The sequence below is a fragment of the Gekko japonicus genome, unplaced genomic scaffold (assembly GCF_001447785.1).
Source record: "Gekko japonicus isolate JY-2015 unplaced genomic scaffold, Gekko_japonicus_V1.1 scaffold4760, whole genome shotgun sequence".
Classification (NCBI taxonomy): domain Eukaryota; kingdom Metazoa; phylum Chordata; class Lepidosauria; order Squamata; family Gekkonidae; genus Gekko; species Gekko japonicus.
The window spans coordinates 27771-44915 of record NW_015171031.1 but is presented as its reverse complement, the minus strand read 5'-3'; the positions used below and the strand labels follow the sequence as shown (position 1 = coordinate 44915).

The following is a 17145-nucleotide window of genomic DNA, read 5'->3' as shown; positions in this document are numbered from 1 at the left end:
GGGCAGGTAGTCCTAGACCAGTTATTTGCTTCGCCGCCGCCAGCTGTGCGGCTCCTTCGCTGCTGTCGTGATGCTGGGGTCTTTCACAGCCTTCGCTCGCAGGGCCGCACTGTGCAAAATCCTCCACCAGGTAATGCCTGGGGGGAAAGGAGAGGCAGGAGGAGTGATTGTCTCTTGGGTAGCGACGGTGCGAATGACATTGCCAACATCAGAAGCCGTCATGGTAGCTCTTCCTTCGCGCTACTGCCTGCTGCAGAGCAGGCAACGGGGATCAAGCCTCTCTCTCCTCCACTATGCGAGAAACAGTCCTTTCTAACTGCTATATATATACGGGACTTGCTGTTCAAGGGACTTGCTGGGCGAGTTGACGCTAGCGACGTGCCCTCCCGCCGCCAGGCAGGGTTCTCCTGCTTAAGAAGGGTGCGGCAAGGCGGAAAGCCAACGGGTACAGACTCCGGCCGGGCTGTCGCGTGGCTCTTAAAGCCGCAGGAGCTCTGCCAAGGCGGGGGTGGGCGCGGGGATTCTCCGGGGAAACCAGGCACTCATTGTAGGACTCCGATCACCGCTGGCTTTCTCCGACCGGATGTCTTCCTTTTCCAGGGTTGCCGATAGTTTGTTTTTGACAGGCCCGGTCTCTTTCCCCCAATGTGTGGTGTGCAGAGAGATTAGCCCTTGAGAAGCCCCATGCCAGAGGAAGCGCTTCACTGGCGGCTTTCTGCAGGTCAGATTGCAGTTAAAGGCACAGAACGGGGGGGGGGGTGGGTCTGGACTTTCATCAACAGGGAAAGCGACTCTTCCCACTACCCCCAAGGCTGTTGGTGGTCTGGAAAGTTTATCCAGGCTTCCATTTCCAAAAAACGAAAACGCTGTTCCATTTCTCCCTTCACTTTATTATGTTAGCATGCTGTCATGGGCTTGAACAGTGTGCCCAGGGCCAGGCGTGGTGTAGGGAGCGGACCGGGCGCAGGCGATCTCTGGCACGCGCGACAGAAGCGGCGCATGACTCGACGATTTCACGTGGTCCGCGGCAGGGTCAAAGCCCAGGCCTTGGCAGCACGCCTAGGGCCAGCGGAGCGAGAGAAGGCAAGGGGCGTGGCTTATGCCCCTCATTGCCTTTCAGTCCTTAACAGCCCCCAGCCGGGTCCCAGACAAAGCCCCAAGATCCTGGCATAACCGCAGTGTTCCCTCTAAGCTGAGTTAGTGTGAGCTAGCTCACGGTTTTTTAGCCTCCGGCGCACACATTTTTGTCCTAGCTCAGGAAGGATGGCTCCAGAGCAAACTAATTTATGCAGTAGCCAAATGGCTTGCTCACAACTTTAAAGCCAGTAGCTCACAGAGTAGAATTTTTGCTCACAAGACTCCACAGCTTAGAGGGAACACTGGCTGCCAGCCTCCAGGTAGCAGCTGGAGCCCTCCCGCTTTTACAGTTGATCTCCAGGCCAGAGAGATCAGTTCAGTTGGAGAAAATGGCCACTTTGGAAGGTGAACTCTGTGGCACCATACCCCATTGAAGTCCCTCTCTTTCCCAAACCCCACCCTCTTCAGGCTCCACCCCCCAAATCTCCAGGTATTTCCCAACCCGGAGCTGGCAACCCTATGCTGGCAGTTCCTCCGAGGCTTGATTGGCATGTCTGGCTAAGTACGGCCCTCGCCCTCATCCATGTTGTTGACTGGCACACAAACCTCTTCACTGGGAGAGGCTGGCCCTTGGGCCAACAGGGTTTCCTGCCCCCAGGTTAGAAGGTCAGACTAGGACTGGGGAGACCCAGGCTGGCATCCCCATGGGGCCATGCCACGTCAATTCATTGGGTGGCTTTGGCCGAGTCACTCTCTTCAAGCCTAACCTAACTCACAGGGTTGTTTTGAGGGTAAAAATGAAGGAGGCAAGAATGAGGCTCGCTGCTCTGAGCTTCTTGGAAGAAGGGCAGGATGTCAATACACCCATGAAATGTTGGCCCCGTTTCAGCTTCCCTTGGGATAAGCCCCGCAGATGTTGAGTCACGACTTGCTATCATTTTGAGGTGCTGAACTTCTTCCTTCAGACTAGCTGTAACCTGAGGACTTTGGCAGCATGTGGCTTTGTGCCTGCTTGTGGGAAGAACATCAACCGGTTCCCTATTTTTAGCACACTTGGGGTGCGGGAACCTTGCTTATTATATCCTGCACTTACATGTGGCTTCTGGGTCTTATTTAGATTTTATCTATGCTTTTGTACATAAATATAACAACACATGGCTGTGATGTGGAGTCAGGCAATAGGAAACCACTTCTGAATGTCTCTTGCCTTGAAAACCCTGCGGGGTCGCCATAAGTCAGCTTTAACTTTACTGGGGATAGATCCAGGTGGGGTAACCATGTTGGTCTCAAGCAGTAGAACAAAGTTTGAGTTCAGTGGCACCTTTTAGACCAGGTTTATGAGCTTTTGTGTGCACGCACACTTCCTCCAACACATATACCGTAGGAAGTCTGCATGCACACGAAAACTCATACTTTGAATAAAACTTTGTTGATCTAAAAGGTGCCACTGGACTCAAAGTTTGTTTTACTGGGTACAGATTTAGGTCCAGGGCTATTTTTCGGCAGGAATGGCTGCTTCTTGCTTTGACTGAGGGCTGCTGGGAGCAGGGGGTGGGACTTGTTGCATGTGCCCGCCTCCTGGGCTCTTTACTGCTGGAGCTCCGCTCCTGTGCGCTCCTGCAGGAAATGACCCCTGGCCATAAGTCAGCTTTAACTTTACCGGGGATAGATCCAGGTGGGGTAACCATGTTGGTCTCAAGCAGTAGAACAAAGTTTGAGTTCAGTGGCACCTTTTAGACCAGGTTTATGAGCTTTCGTGTGCACGCACACTTCCTCCAACACATATATCGGAGGAAGTGTGCTTGCACATGAAAACTCGTACTTTGAATAAAACTCTGTTGATCTAAAAGGTGCCACTGGACTCAAAGGTTGTTTTACTGGGTACAGATTTAGGTCGGCGTAGTTAGATTCCAGTCCAGTAGCACCTTCGAGACCAACAAGATTTTGGGGCAATTAGCTTTTGAGAGTTTTAAAGTTCTGGCAAAGGGAACTTTGACTCTGAAAAGCTCCTACCCTGAAAATCTTGTTTGTCCCTAAGGGGCTGCTGGACTGGAATCTAACCGTTCTGCTGCAGACCAACACAGCTACCCCCTGCAACTTTACTGGGTATTTAACCCTTCTAACTGTCTGGTAGTGTTGGTGCTCTGTGTCTAAAATCTGCTGTTCTGTACACACATCCCTGAATGGCGAGAGAGTAAGTGAGCTCCCGGACGTTTCCCATCTCAGGAACCTATCAGGTCCACACCTGCTCAGGTTCAGTAGTACCACAGAAACAGAGGCCCACACCCTACTCCTTGGACCTTGGCTCTGTTCTACTTGCATGTAGAGGTTTTTTTGCAGTTTGGTATAGGTTCCCAAGCCAACTTCACTTTCCAGACACATTTGCAGTAAGAATTCCAGCAATGTGGGGGGTGGGGGTGGGGGGAGCAGAGAGACTTTGTTTTTTGTGCATGAGAATCCTAGCAAGACTCTGCTTCTGTGGTTACCTGTGGGCATTTTAAAGAGCTGAGGGGGGAAGCGAGGGAAATGCATGAATTTGCTCTGTGTTTAGGTTTCAACATATTTGTGTGTTAATTTCCAGTGGGAGACTGATCCGTGAATCACTCGGTTGCAGTCAAGCAGGATCAGGGCCGGGGTCAGCATACCCTGAGGGGGGGGGCAGTTACCAGAGCACAAGGCCTCTGGTGGGGGCCCTGACCCCTTGCCCCCAGGCCTGCCCTGCTCCCCTCTGGTGTGCCTTCCCCCCCCCATCTGTTTAGCACTCACCATCCACGCTCCCAGTCACATGAGCCACCCTGCCTCATTGGAGAAGGGCTTGAGGGTGGTGCTTTTGGTGGCAACAGCAGTGGCATCCCTAGCCACACACTGAGGTACAATTCCTCCTTGCTTCACGAGATCCGGAGATCATTGAACTGACCGCTAAGTTTCTCCATGATTTTATAACCATGGGGAATGCGAGTGGGGGGGCCTGGTGGTGGGCAGCAGAGGTGAGGGGGCCGGGGTGCTCTCTGCCCCCCCAAACCTGGAACCAACCCCGATCAGGATCATTATACCCCCAGGAGCCAAAAAATCGATGAAGCTCACACACAGTTTATTTATTTATCCTGCCCCCCCCCCCAATAGTAGGCTCAGGGCAGATACCAACATGTATGTCTGCAATGAATGCAGATGTACACATTAAAACATATTATAATAATTCATTAGAATCAATAAGATCATCAGCATTAAATGAATTAAATCAAGTTAACATTTACTAAAACCGAATCTTGATAGAGGATTTTTCACTGGTCTGAGTAGTTCATAGCATGACCACAAGCCCGGAAACAAAACCCGTGAATCATTTTCTGACTGCAGTTTTTGCCTCTCTCTCTCTCTTTCAAGCCCACTCTACCCTGGGTCCTTTCTTCACCTTTTGGCACAGGGCCCCAGCAGGACACTGGCACAATCTTTGAACTTCGGACTTATGATATTAAGCCGGCCAAGACCAAAGAATGCATGGAACTGATCAACAGGGACATTCGCTTTCGTTTGGCTCACTCTGAGTTGATTGGATTCTGGACAGCAGAACTGGGGTCAATGAATACGGTCTTCCACATCTGGAAATATGGTATTCTCTGCATCACATTACAGTGTTCTAACTGTGGCTTCTCTCAGGCATCATGCAGAATTATGGCTTGCCTTAATACCACTCTACGGTTAGAGGCTGTGACTCAGTAACAGGGCGTTTGTTTTGCATGTAGAAAACCCCAGGTTCAGTCCCCAGCGTCTCCAGCTGGGATCAGGTACTAAGTGATGTGAAAGATCTTCACTTGAGATATCCTGGAGAGTCTTTAACCATCAGAGGAGATGATACTGACTTGGATAGACCAATAGTCTAACTCAGAGTAAGGCAGCTTCATGTGTCAGCTAAGGTCTGTCAAACCAGAACCTGAAGACAGTGTATTAACTGCAGCTGGTCTTAATTCTTGTTCTGCGTGATGTGTGAATGCAGACATCCCGGCATGATTCTGGCTTGTCCCCCACCAACATGCTCCCAGGCCGCAGAGAGGAGGCAGTGACGCCTGCATGTGCCCAGCCACATCGCGTGATGTGCATAAACATCTGTGAGCGGAATCCTGGCTTAAACTAACAATAGTTAAAATAAAGAACACTTCTGTGTGATGCCTTTCAGTCAGATATTTCTCTCTTCGCCTGAGATTTGCTTACAAGACATATTGTGCACGACAGAATCAAGTTGAGGTGGTGCTTGAAAGGGCCGTCGAGTCCCAGCCAACTTATGGCAACCCCCGTAGGCTTTCCAAGGCCAGGGACATTCAGAGGCGGTTTGCCATTGCCTGCCTCTGCACAGCAACCCTGGCTTTCCTGCGTGGTTTCCCATCCCAGTACTAACCAGGGCCAACCCTGCTGAGTTTCCAAGAACTGGATATATTGGATTAGCCCGGGCCAAGCTGAGGAGGTAGCCATATCCAAATCCAGACTTGAGATTCTCCAATCGATGGGCACAGCTGGGGCCTTAAGCCAGCATTCAGAAAGTCGGGTTCTGTTGACCAGCCAATAACAGAAGACCAGGCCCTCTGTATTTATATGAAGCCTAGCCAATCTTGATATTTCACGCTGCCATTTTGTTATGGAGTGAATATTGGGGACTCGGGTTGATTTCCCACAATGGACTAACTAAATTTACTATTATATTGAGAAAAGGGTTGGGTCACGCCAGAGCAGAATATTGGCTGGGACACAAGAGCCAGGTAGTTCTGCCTTTAGGCTTACAGATATTCTTTAGAGTAGGCGGCACTTCTGCAAGTTAATTCTGCATCACCACAGGAGCAGTGTACAACACAGAATGTTGCCCTTGCTAGGACCATTTGTTTGGAATCCTTATTTATCATTGCAGAAATCTCGTCAAAGTCAGCAGTAGGTCCATCCAGCCTGGCTTTGGAACATCTAACTTTCTTTGCCTTTCTCATAGATAATTTTGCCCACAGAGCTGCTGTGCGGAAAGCTATTGCCAGTGACAAAGAATGGCAGGGAAAACTCTCTGCAATTCTACCACTGCTTAAAACAATGGATATGGAAATAGCTTACCTGGTCCCATGGTGTGAGCTTGGGACTCCTCCCAAAGAGGGTGAGTTATCTTTCTGCAATTCTACCACTGCTTAAAAAAATGGATATGGAAATAGCTTACCTGGTCCCATGGTGTGAGCTTGGGACTCCTCCCAAAGAGGGTGAGTTATCTTTCTGCAATTCTACCACTGCTTAAAAAAATGGATATGGAAATAGCTTACCTGGTCCCATGGTGTGAGCTTGGGACTCCTCCCAAAGAGGGTGAGTTATCTTTCTGCTCAAATAATTGTTCATTTTAGTCTGACTAGGGTAGCGGCATAAGGGGTTTAAAAACCAACAACCCCCCCCCCCCAGCAAACCATCAAGGAGAAAATACATAGTATGAGACACACACCAGATTGCCAAATTTGCCTTTGCTTTGTACTAAACGTAGGGTTATTTGGCATGCAGAATCAGGGCCCATTCAGACATTACGAGGTCCTTGGGTCTGCCACTGGCCCTGTAAATCAGACGTGTGCCAGCAGTTTTGTGCTGAATTCCCAGATATGCCAGGGCCTCATTCAGATCAGGACCATGGTATGCGGGGAGAGGGACAAGCCCCCCGCCTACCCCCCATTTTCTCAACCTTTGTTTCATATAGGTTACCGATTTGTAATGTGTGAGGTCGCCGTCAATGGGCAAGATAAATCCTCTCCCCTCTCCTGAGCCCTTTTCCACCCTTTCTTCCCTCAGCCAGGCTTGGGGACTGAGAGTAAGTCCAGTCAGTCAAAAGGCTGATCCTTCCAGGGAAGAACTGGCAAGCAGGGGAAGAGTGAAGCAACCTCCCGCCTGTCATATGGACCTTGGCAAAGACTCTGTGGGGGCATGTGTCATCCCAGGGTAATAGTGAGTTGCTTCTTGATAAAATACCTCCCTTTATTCTTAGATCTGCCTGCGTGGTGTAGTGGTTAAGAGCGGCGGACTTTAACCTGGAGAACCAGATTTGATTCCCCGCTCCTCCACATGCAGCCACCTGGGTGACCTTGGGCCAGTCACAGTTCTCTCAGAGCTCTCTCAGCCCCACCTACCTCACAGGGTGTCTGTTGTGGGGAGGGGAAAGGAGATTGTAAACCGCTCTGAGACTCCTTCAGGTAGTGAAGGACAGGGTACAAAACCCAACTCTTCTTTTTCTCTTCTTCTTTCTTTCTCCTTCTTCTCCTAAGATGGGATATTTTTATTTTATTTATTTATTTTTCCCATTTCTATCCCACCCATCCTGTAAACGGGCTCAGGGCGAGTTACATCATGTTAATAAAGACAATAAAATTTAAAACAGATACGAGCCTTCATTCTTCATGGTCTCCAGTGTGGATGACTTTATGATTTCCATCCTTTGCTTTTTTACTGCAAAGAAACATCAGGAGGTGCAGCTGATGTGCAAGTTCAGTTGTGCCAATTATGCATTTGTTACTTGTCAATAAATTATAACGCCGAGCATTTGTGTGTGCGTGAACCACACAGAACAATTTGGGGTCATCAAGAGTCTCAAAAGGGAAATGAAATCTGAGAAGCCACGGTGTACTCTGAGCATTCAGCCACATTATTTTGCATTGCACACTCTATCGTATGCTGATCCTTTTTTCCACTACCAGGAGTTTATGAGTTGATTACTTATCAGCAGAAACCAGGTGGGCCGGCACTGTGGGGACAGTCATTCAAAGCGGCAATAGATGCCCATGTCAGGGCAAGCTACGCTAAGCTGATTGGAGTCTTCCACACGGAATATGGATTGCTTAACACAGGTACAGCACCAGTTCTTTTGCATTTTGAGTCAGAATGGCTTTCGATTGTTTTCCCCCATTGGTTGGTTCCATCATTATGTCTGTGCTCGGATGCGCATGCTGGTCCCATTCACTGCAGAGGGGGAAGCTGCTAAGTGCCTGCATCCATTCCAGTTTTGCAAACAGAGAACATTTTCTGAGCAAGATTGTGGGCTTTGATTTTGCAGTCCCTCCCCTCCTCTTTGATCACTCCCATTTAGCAGCGCTCTATCTTTGGCCATGCACAGACAGAAGGTAAGAGTGAGTTTCCCCTACTAGTTAGCAACGGCAATTTGTCCCAGAGCATTAGAGGAGGAACTGGATATTAAATGGAACTCAGAGCTGCCACCAAAAATGGCAGCCCTGTGTTGATTTCCCCCCCTGCAAGATCCAGTTCAACTGTATTGCTTCCTTATTCATTTGCAATGTAGCGTCAATAGTTTTATGCACAATTAATACTCTGTGCTGTATTTACTTATTAAAATATTTACACCTTGCTTTTCCTTTGTGGGTTAAGTCAGCTTAAAGGTAAAGGTTCCCTTGCTGGAAAGCCAGTCGAATCCGACTCTAGGGTTGCGGTGCTCATCTCCGTTTCCAAGCCGAAGAGCCAGCACTGTCCGAAGATGTTTCCGTGGTCATGTGGACGGCATGACTAAACACCAAGGCGCACGGAATGCTGTTACCTTCCCACCAAAGTGGTACCTATTTATCTACTTGCAATTTCTTGCTTTCGAACTGCTAGCTTGGCAGGAGCTGGAACTAGAGACGGGAGCTCACCCCATCATGCGGCACCCGGGTCTCGAACTGCTGAACTACTGATCTTCCACAGCCTGCAGTTCAGCATCTTAACCACTTGAGCCACCGCAGCTCCAAGTCAGCTTACAATTCCCAATTTTAAAACAAAGTACAATTCAACCTCTTCCCCCTGCAAATGCCTGCAGACTTCACCCGTAAAAGCCCTAGCAAACAGTCTTGTAGCACCCCCTTCCACCTCCTCCTGGATCCCACTCCATAGGAGTAAAAGCACAGGATGTGGTGGAAGCCTGGCTACCTTAAATGGAAGAACAGCCAAGTTGTTAGCAACCTGAAGACCATAGTTTGGGAGAGGTAGTCCTGTTGAGACATGGGCCCAAATACAGTTGTCGTGATGTTCCGCCATTTCCTCACTGATGTGCATCGCTAGTCTAGACAGAGAGTGAATTGAACTAGACTGTGGGGAGGAGAGCAGGCAAGGGATTCAACATGGGGCTGCTTCTTTGGGGCGGCAGTCTTGCGACACCTAGCTTTGCCTTGGAAATAATCCCTGCCGCAAGCAAACAACAAAATTTCTACTCTACTCAGAGGTCTAGCCATTTTTCTTGTTGAAAATTAAGCACTGTCCCTGCATTCTGAGAACTGCATGTTTGGGGGAAGCATTTAAACCTTACTCTGGGCCACCACTAAACTGGGTGCTGCTGTTCTGAACCTAACAAAGACCTGCTTATTCAAACATGATCAGGACTTTCTGCTGAAAGTCTTGCAGGCAAAGGGAACGCCTGTTGCTCCCTGGGGGTTTCTGGGTCCGGCCACATCCCTCGCCAAACTGAGCTTGGCTTTGCTCTTTGCTTTCGCAGTTCATGTGCTTTGGTGGCATGAGAGCGCAGACAGTCGTGCTGCCGGAAGGCATCGTGCCCATGAAGATGCCAGGGTGGTAGCAGCTGGTAAGCCGCAACTGGGGTGTTTTTAAATATGTACAGACGTTTCTTAAAATTATTCAAAGTGCTTACTCCAGTTTTGTCCCACGCTGCATTTACTTTTCAGTACGAGAAAGTGTTCAGTTTTTGGAATCCCAGCGAAACATGCTTCTGATTCCGGCTCCATTTTCTTCTTTGAAATAGTGCTCTACCTGCTGAAGGTCACGACCGGAAACTTAATTTACTTTCTGCATTTTTATCCTCCATTGATGTGTTTGTGTAATGTTGCATAAAGACTGTCAAGTGTTTTATTGTGTGTGAATTTATTTCTATATAGTTAGCACTTTTTAAATACCAGTCTTCCTCCAAGGAGCTCAGGGCGAAGTATCTCCCTTCCTCCCTTTTATCCTCACATCAACCCTGTGAGGTAAGCTGAGAAAGAATGACTGATCCAGGGTTACCCAGGGAGCTTCACAACAGGTGGGACATTGAATCTGGATTTCCCCAGACTGACTAGAAATTTGATTACCCAACACCTAACAAGTAATTGTGCCTTTTTTGTAATGTAAGAAATCAGGGTGCACATTTATGTGAAACATAGCTCTTGAGGACTGAAAAATACACAGGACAGATCTGAACTTTAAAAAAATATATGTTACACTCACATTGTTATTAGATGGTTAGTTCATTCATACAACCAGGGGTTGTCTTGTAGAAAAAGAGGTGCAGGAGCTCATTAGCATAACTCATTAGCATAACTCATTTGCATATGCCACACCCCCTGACATCACTGGAAGTGTGTCAGAAGGCAACACCCACTGCTCAGGCTCCACTGGACTGTTTTGGATTCCTAACTATTGGAGGGGGGGGACGTGCAGATCTGTCCTCGCAGAGGAGGGAGAGCTTGAACCTGAATAAAGGTGCCACTGGACTGTTTCGGACCGGGGGGGAGCTCTGCAACCTACCTGGCTGCTTCTTGCTCTGAGTGAGGGCTGCTGAGAGCAGGGGGTGGGGCTTGTTGCATGTGCCCGCCCCCTGGGCTCTTTACTGCCGGAGCTCCGCTCCTGTGCGCTCCTGCAGGAAATGACCCCTGCATACAACCAACATTACAAAATGCTTAAATACTATCTCTATAACTCTCCAAAGTTCAAAGGTAAATAGTATAAAGCAGGTGTTGTTGTGAGCCAATTCCTCCACACATTGACCCACAGAGATCACATCCATCGCTCCTTTTACAGATGAAGGCGGGCTGAAAGTGGAAAATGGGACTGTGGTTTCCCCCAGTCAAGCAGCACAGAGGTTTCTTTGTTTTTTTTCAAACCCCTTTGACATTTAAATAATACTTTGCCAAAAGTAAATCTGATCAGTTAACTGTTGGAAAATGCAATGACTAAAGTGGTTAGTCTTTGGCATAGTTTAGACATAACACCAAAACGTAGTTTGGCATTCTGCAAACAAACTAGGGTTGCCAAGTCAAAATATCGCCGGAGCAGGGGACTCCCCGCTAGCGGCTGGAGCGCATGCGCCGCACGTACATCACCCGGAAGTGACGTGACGACGCCGGGCACGCTGGCGGCGGGGCCACGACCATCCGAGATAAAACCATAGAGTTTTCCCTCGGATGACCGTGGCCCCGCCCCCAGCGTGCCCATCATCGTCATGTCACTTCCGGGTGACGCGCACGTTGGGGTGGGGTTCCCCCCGGGGCCCGATCCGCCAGTGGCGGGAAACGGGCCTCTGGGGCAGGGGGTTCCCCGCCCCCAGGGGGGGCTTGGCAAGCCTAAAACAAACCCACAAACCCTCCCATATTCTTGGAGCCAGGTAGTGGCTTCTGATCTAGCACAAACCATCCTTTGCTGTTATATCCTACTTTAGTTTGTCCTTAGCTTAGCCTTGCAACCATAAAGCATAGTTTTGATTATAAGGAACATGAGAAGACTCACTGTAAAAGACAATAATGCTAGGAAAAGAGGCAGAGCGAACACAAGAGGGATTGACACAATAAAGGAAGTAATGGCCTTCAGTTTTGCAAGACCTGAACAAGTCTGTTAACGACAGGACATTTTGGAGGTCATTATTTCACCATACGTTGGTAGTGATAGCACATTACACAGTCCCAAGTGGAGTTACACTATTAACAGGCTTTAAAGCAGATGTGTTGAACTCATTTGTTACGAGGGCTGAATCTGGCATAAATGTCACTTTGTTGGGCTGGGCCATGTGTGCCATAAAATGTAATGCTAGGTACCGGAGATATAAACTTTATAAAGGACAACAACGGGTAAGCTCTGAATTGGCGTGTCCTCACTGCAAGGCCCCATGGGCTGGGAGGGGGGTGGAGAGGAAAACCCATGACGGTAGACTGGAGAATCAGCAGTGCAGTGCTGAACAGATGCTCCCATGCCCCAACAGAGGATTGTATTCACACACACCCCATGTGCAAGCGCTCATCCCTGTGACCATCCAGGACAGCATCCCTGGAGCTGCAGGCCAAGTGGAGAGGTGTGAATGCAGTTGCAGTGGTTCCCAACTTACCAATCCCTGAAGTGAAGGGATTCTGCTTGACTGCTGCAGACGAGGTTGTCCCCCCGTGCTAAAGCTACAATTGGAGTGGTTCCACCTACCTCACCCCTGTGCAGCCTCCTGTTCCCTCCCTTGCATCAGTTGCCTGCGGGCCACATAACAACCCTGGATGGGCTGCTTCCGGCCCCCGGGCCTTGTGTTCGACACCCCCGCTAAAGAATGGCACTCTGTTTAAGACTGTACTGTAAATATGCTCATGGAGCACGAGGAGAAAAAAGCATGTGAACCCAAGGGCCCTAATGTTTGGTGTAGTGGTTAGGAGCGCGGACTCTAATCTGGGAGAACCGGGTTTGATTCCCCACTCCTCCACATGCAGCTGCTGGTGTGACCTTGGATCAGTCATAAGTTCTTTCAGAGCTGCTCTCTCAAGGACAATTCTCAGAAGAGCTCTCTCAGCCCCACCTACCTCACAGGGTGTTTGTTGGGAGGTGAAGGGAAAGGAGATTGTAAGCCGCTCTGAGACTCCTTCGGGTAGTGAAGTGTGGGATATAAATCCAATCTCCTTCTCCTCTCCTCCTCCTTCCTGGGACATTGGCAATACAATCCTAAGCAGTCACACCCTTTTAAACCCAATGGACTTAAAAGAGTGTAACTGTTAAGTGTTGTTCTGCAAACTGCGCTGTATCTGAAGCCAGCTTAAGTCAAACTAAACATGGAAGAATTCATCCTGAAAGCTCCCCTCCACAGTTGTGTAAAATCAGATTTTACTACTGATTGTTGCATTGTTTGCAGTTTAACAGGTAAAGCTTAAATCTCAATACAGTTCTTTCTGAAAATACTGAGGGATTTTAAAAAGATGCTTCTATATCACCCGTAGCACTTATTCCCTTTTGACTCTCAAGCCTTACCCAGGGACATGGCTGAGCACTACCCCACCATGGTATGGTCTAGAGCACCAGGAATATTTCCCTTCACTTCAATTTATGCTTAGATATGATAGCAAATCAGGGCTGTCCCAGTTGCAGAAGGCCATGAGGCAATAATACATACTGTTATATTACCTTTCCTGCAAGGAATTCACAGTGATGTATATTGGATTATCCTCCCCCCCCCCCCTTACAAAGTTTTCTTGGGTTAAGCTAAGCAAAAGTGGCTGGCCTAAGGACATCCAGGAAGATTCATGGAGGACTAACAGAGGCCCTGTCCACACGAGGGGTTTTGGGCCAGGAGTGGGCCGGATCGGGGGCGCAGCAAACGGGCGCGATCCCACCGCAACATCTGGGAAGTGTTGCGGGCCCGTTCCCGATCCGGCCCTTCCCCCGATAGCCCCGCAGCAAACATGAACCACCTACCTAGGTGGTTCATCCGGTAGGTCTGCATCACGGCTGGCCGTGGGATCGCCGGCGCGTCTTGCTGCCGGCGCATCCCCGGTCCCCGGCCGAACTGCACATGCTCACACATGCACAGTTCGGGAGCCTCCCCCTCCCACTCGTTTCTTCCTCCCCGGCATCTGATTGTGGGATCCCGCCCGCATCGTCTGTATTTTGGTGCGGCTCTAATTAGCCGCACTTTGACCGGTGTTTTCCCTGCCGTGTGGCAGGGACCAGAATGCAGCACCCTGGAAACATCTCCAGCACACCACAAAGGATCTGCAGCCTCTTCTAGAAGATTATCTTTTGCTCTCATGGGCCAGGGTGGGATGAGCAAAGTCCATTCTGGTTTATAGACATGTCCCCCAACTAGAAGCAAATCCTGACTAGTAAAAATGGCTCACCCAATGCAGATACAAATACAGGGAACTGTCCTTTGCTTAACATAATACCAGTGCCAGTTCTTTCCCCATATCTATTCAAAATGACATTCTCAAAGGACCCAACAATTTCAGACATACCATAAAAAGGGTTCATTCACTTGTACATCCTTGGATGCTGTTGTGTCCTCCTGACATTAACATTGGACGGACTGGACTGGACTGTGTCTATGCAAGAGAATAACTGGACATATATCAGATGCTCTCCCAAAATACTAAAGCCTCCCTGGACACTCAGTAACAGTCAAGCTGCAATATTTCAGCAGAAAACATTTCGAAGAGAGATTCCACCATGAAGCTGCTGAATTAGATATGGAAGCACGGGCTCAACAGAGACCGGGAGGGAAGAGGTTACTTTTGTCAAGAAACAAGTCAACTTATGGTGACCCCACTGGGTTTCCAAGGCAATAAATGTTCAGAGATGGTTTGCCACTGCCTGCCTCTCCATAGTGACCCTGGACTTTCTTGGTGGTCTCCCATCCAAATACTAACCAGGGCTGACAAGATGTGACAAGATCAAGCTAGCCTAGGCTATGCAGGCCAGGACAAGAGAAATTGCCCTCCTGGCATATTTATGGACAGAGTTCTTATTTTGCCAGTTCATCTCCAATTGGAAATGGTCCATACCCACTCTGATTTGACCATTTACTCTTTTGACTGGCTCTAACCCTAACTATAGATGGGCATTTACTAGAGCACGGCTCGATGTTTTACCCTCAGCAGTACTTTATGGTAGATATACCCGGACCCCCATGCATCAGAGAATTTGCTCCTGTTTGTTAGAACAGGTGGAGTCTGCCTCCCATATAATACTTCATTGCCCTCTGTATGATGAAGAGAGACAGCAGTTGCTGACACCCCTTCTCTCACGTTTTAACCCCCTGGCTCATTATCTTATATATGATGAGGATTGTTTGATGAAGTTTTTATTGGCCGATACTTATGATTCTGTCACATGCAATGTTGCTAAATATTGTTACTTGGTAATCAAAAAGCGCAGAATGTATTGTAACTCGAGCCAGTTATGATGGAATTGACCGGTTTGGAATTTTAGTAATTAAGGCCATAAGGATCCTATGTTGTAGATTCTGTGCTGTACTATTTTGGTCTATTTTGCTGGTCTTATGACTGTTCTTAATAAACTTACTTACTTACTTACTTACTTTTGACTGGCTCTTGTTTTTATCTGAACGGAGCAGTATTGTATCAAACGCCTACATCTTTGGATACTGGGCCTTCTGATCTTCATTCCTAGACCATCCTTTTTTCTTCGTATCTTGATGTGACTATCTTATCTATCTCACCACTTCATGCCTCTAACAAAGAATGCTCTGGCTCCCAAAAGTTTAGGCCACCATATGTATTTTAGTCTTTACAATGCGCCAAGCCTCTCTTATCATTGATGGGTAGGAATCTGAACTCCAGATCTCCTTTGGCTAACATTATTTACTACCACACTGTATCCCAGTTCAAACCTCATACAACATAATTTTATTAACTTGTGGGCAGTGTGATTGTCCAGATGTGGACCACTCTAATAGCTAAGCATGGTTACTACTTGTTCAAACAGGATGTGAAACCATGGTTTGAAGTTGATTTATTAACCACAGTATATATTAATTATGGCTTCATATGACATATTAATGCTGAAATCCCGACATAATCATGGGCTGTTTCCTGGTGCTGCCCTCACTGCAATGCATTCTGGGATACTAGCTGGGTTCCCCAGGGGAGGCAAAGATTATGTAATTGGCATTTGGCCCAGTCAACCAGCATCTGAATATTCAATGGCAAACCAAGTCCACGTGTCACAAGTTAACCAGAATTTAAATGAACCAAGGTTTTATGCCATGTCCAAATGGGAGAGATTATCTTGCTTCCCACAGGATGGTGACATTAGGTTGCAGAAAAAAACAAAATGGAGCCTTGCCATAAAGATTAATGGATTGACCATGATTTATTCACCAGTGGCCTAGAGCTGATGTCTGATATTTTGAGTGTACCTTTAATCATTACACATCCACAGTAAAGCAAAGAGTAAATCTGCTCAAACATGTACTCCCTCCGTCTGTGTGGACTCTATGCAACTAAATCAGAAACAGACGTAGCAAGACATTCCTTAGAACAATTTCTTTCACTCTAAATTCCACACCCTATACAACAACAATCCATATAGCGAAACATAAGAAATATATCAGAAAACAGAGGGTCTCCAGGTTTCTGTTTATTTAAAACTCGTTAGCTGCCTTCCTCCTTTGCGGAACTCAAGAGAGCTTACAATAGAAGTAAAGCATTATGAAAAACACAATATAAACAGCAATCAGGACTGCCAATAATGAAAGATCAATCAGTCACTTGCAGTCTTAAATAAAACTGTCTTCAACTGCCTCCTAAAGATCAACAGTAAGGGAGCCAGGTACATGTCCCTGGGGTGGTGGTTCCAGAATTGTGGGGCTGCCAGGGAAAAGGCCCTCTCTCATGTACCCCCAAACAACCTTCTCTGGTTGAGGGGGCAGTCAGGGCAGCTGCTCCCTATGATCTGAATTCCTGGATTGGAACATATGGGGGAAGACGTTTTTTCAGATACCCCAAACCCAAGTTATGGAGGGCTTTAAACCAACATCTTGAATTGGTGTTGTGGGTCAATTAAACCACGGCTCTTACTTGCAAAAACTTTGTGGGGGGCCCAGCTGGAGAACCTTACCTGGAGATGGGATGTACTAAAAGGAATGATATGCTCCTCGGGCCAAATATGCTCCTTGGGAAGAGATCTGCCCGGTGCCGCCGCGCCCGCCCGCCCGGCCCCCGCGAAAAGTTCCCCGGCCTCCTTCGGTCTCCCCTGGCTGCCCCTGAGGGCAAAATATGCTCGCCGGGAGACGAGGCGCGAGGAGTGGTTTTGGCTCCAGCAGAGCCGGGGAGAGGATAATTAAAGAGATCTGCCCGGTGCCGCCGCGCGCCCGCCCGCCCGGCCCCCCGCGAAAAGTTCCCCGGCCTCCTTCGGTCTCCCCTGGCTGCCCCTGAGTTCCTGAGGGCAAAATATGCTCCTCGCGCCTCGTCTCCCGGCGACCTTGTCGAGGCGCGAGGAGTGGTTTTGGCTCCAGCAGAGCCGGGGAGAGTATAATTAAAGAGATCTGCCCGGTGCCGCCGCGCCCCCCCCCCCCCCCCCCCCCCCCCCCCCCCCCCCCCCACCCCCCCCCCC

At 48.6% G+C, this 17145-nt stretch overlaps 1 protein-coding gene across 1 annotated transcript; it reads left to right on the top strand.

Annotated features, from left to right (window-relative positions):
- The first annotated feature begins 6 nt into the window (after positions 1-6).
- On the top strand, positions 7-9872 carry LOC107117003 (protein NipSnap homolog 3B-like). The gene is made up of 6 exons (XM_015419035.1): positions 7-130; positions 4459-4684; positions 6047-6202; positions 7773-7922; positions 9554-9640; positions 9741-9872. The coding sequence occupies exons 1-6, from the start codon at positions 71-73 to the stop codon at positions 9815-9817; spliced, it is 756 nt and encodes a 251-aa protein (XP_015274521.1). The 5' UTR covers positions 7-70; the 3' UTR covers positions 9818-9872.
- The last annotated feature ends 7273 nt before the right edge of the window (positions 9873-17145 follow it).

Excerpts from the sequence above, each read along its gene's own strand:
- LOC107117003 (XM_015419035.1), top strand. The coding sequence starts at position 71 with ATGCTGGGGTCTTTCACAGCCTTCGCTCGCAGGGCCGCACTGTGCAAA. Across the intron at positions 4,685-6,046 it reads CTTCCACATCTGGAAATATG|ATAATTTTGCCCACAGAGCT; the intron begins GTATTCTCTGCA and ends CCTTTCTCATAG. Across the intron at positions 9,641-9,740 it reads TGCCAGGGTGGTAGCAGCTG|TACGAGAAAGTGTTCAGTTT; the intron begins GTAAGCCGCAAC and ends TTTACTTTTCAG.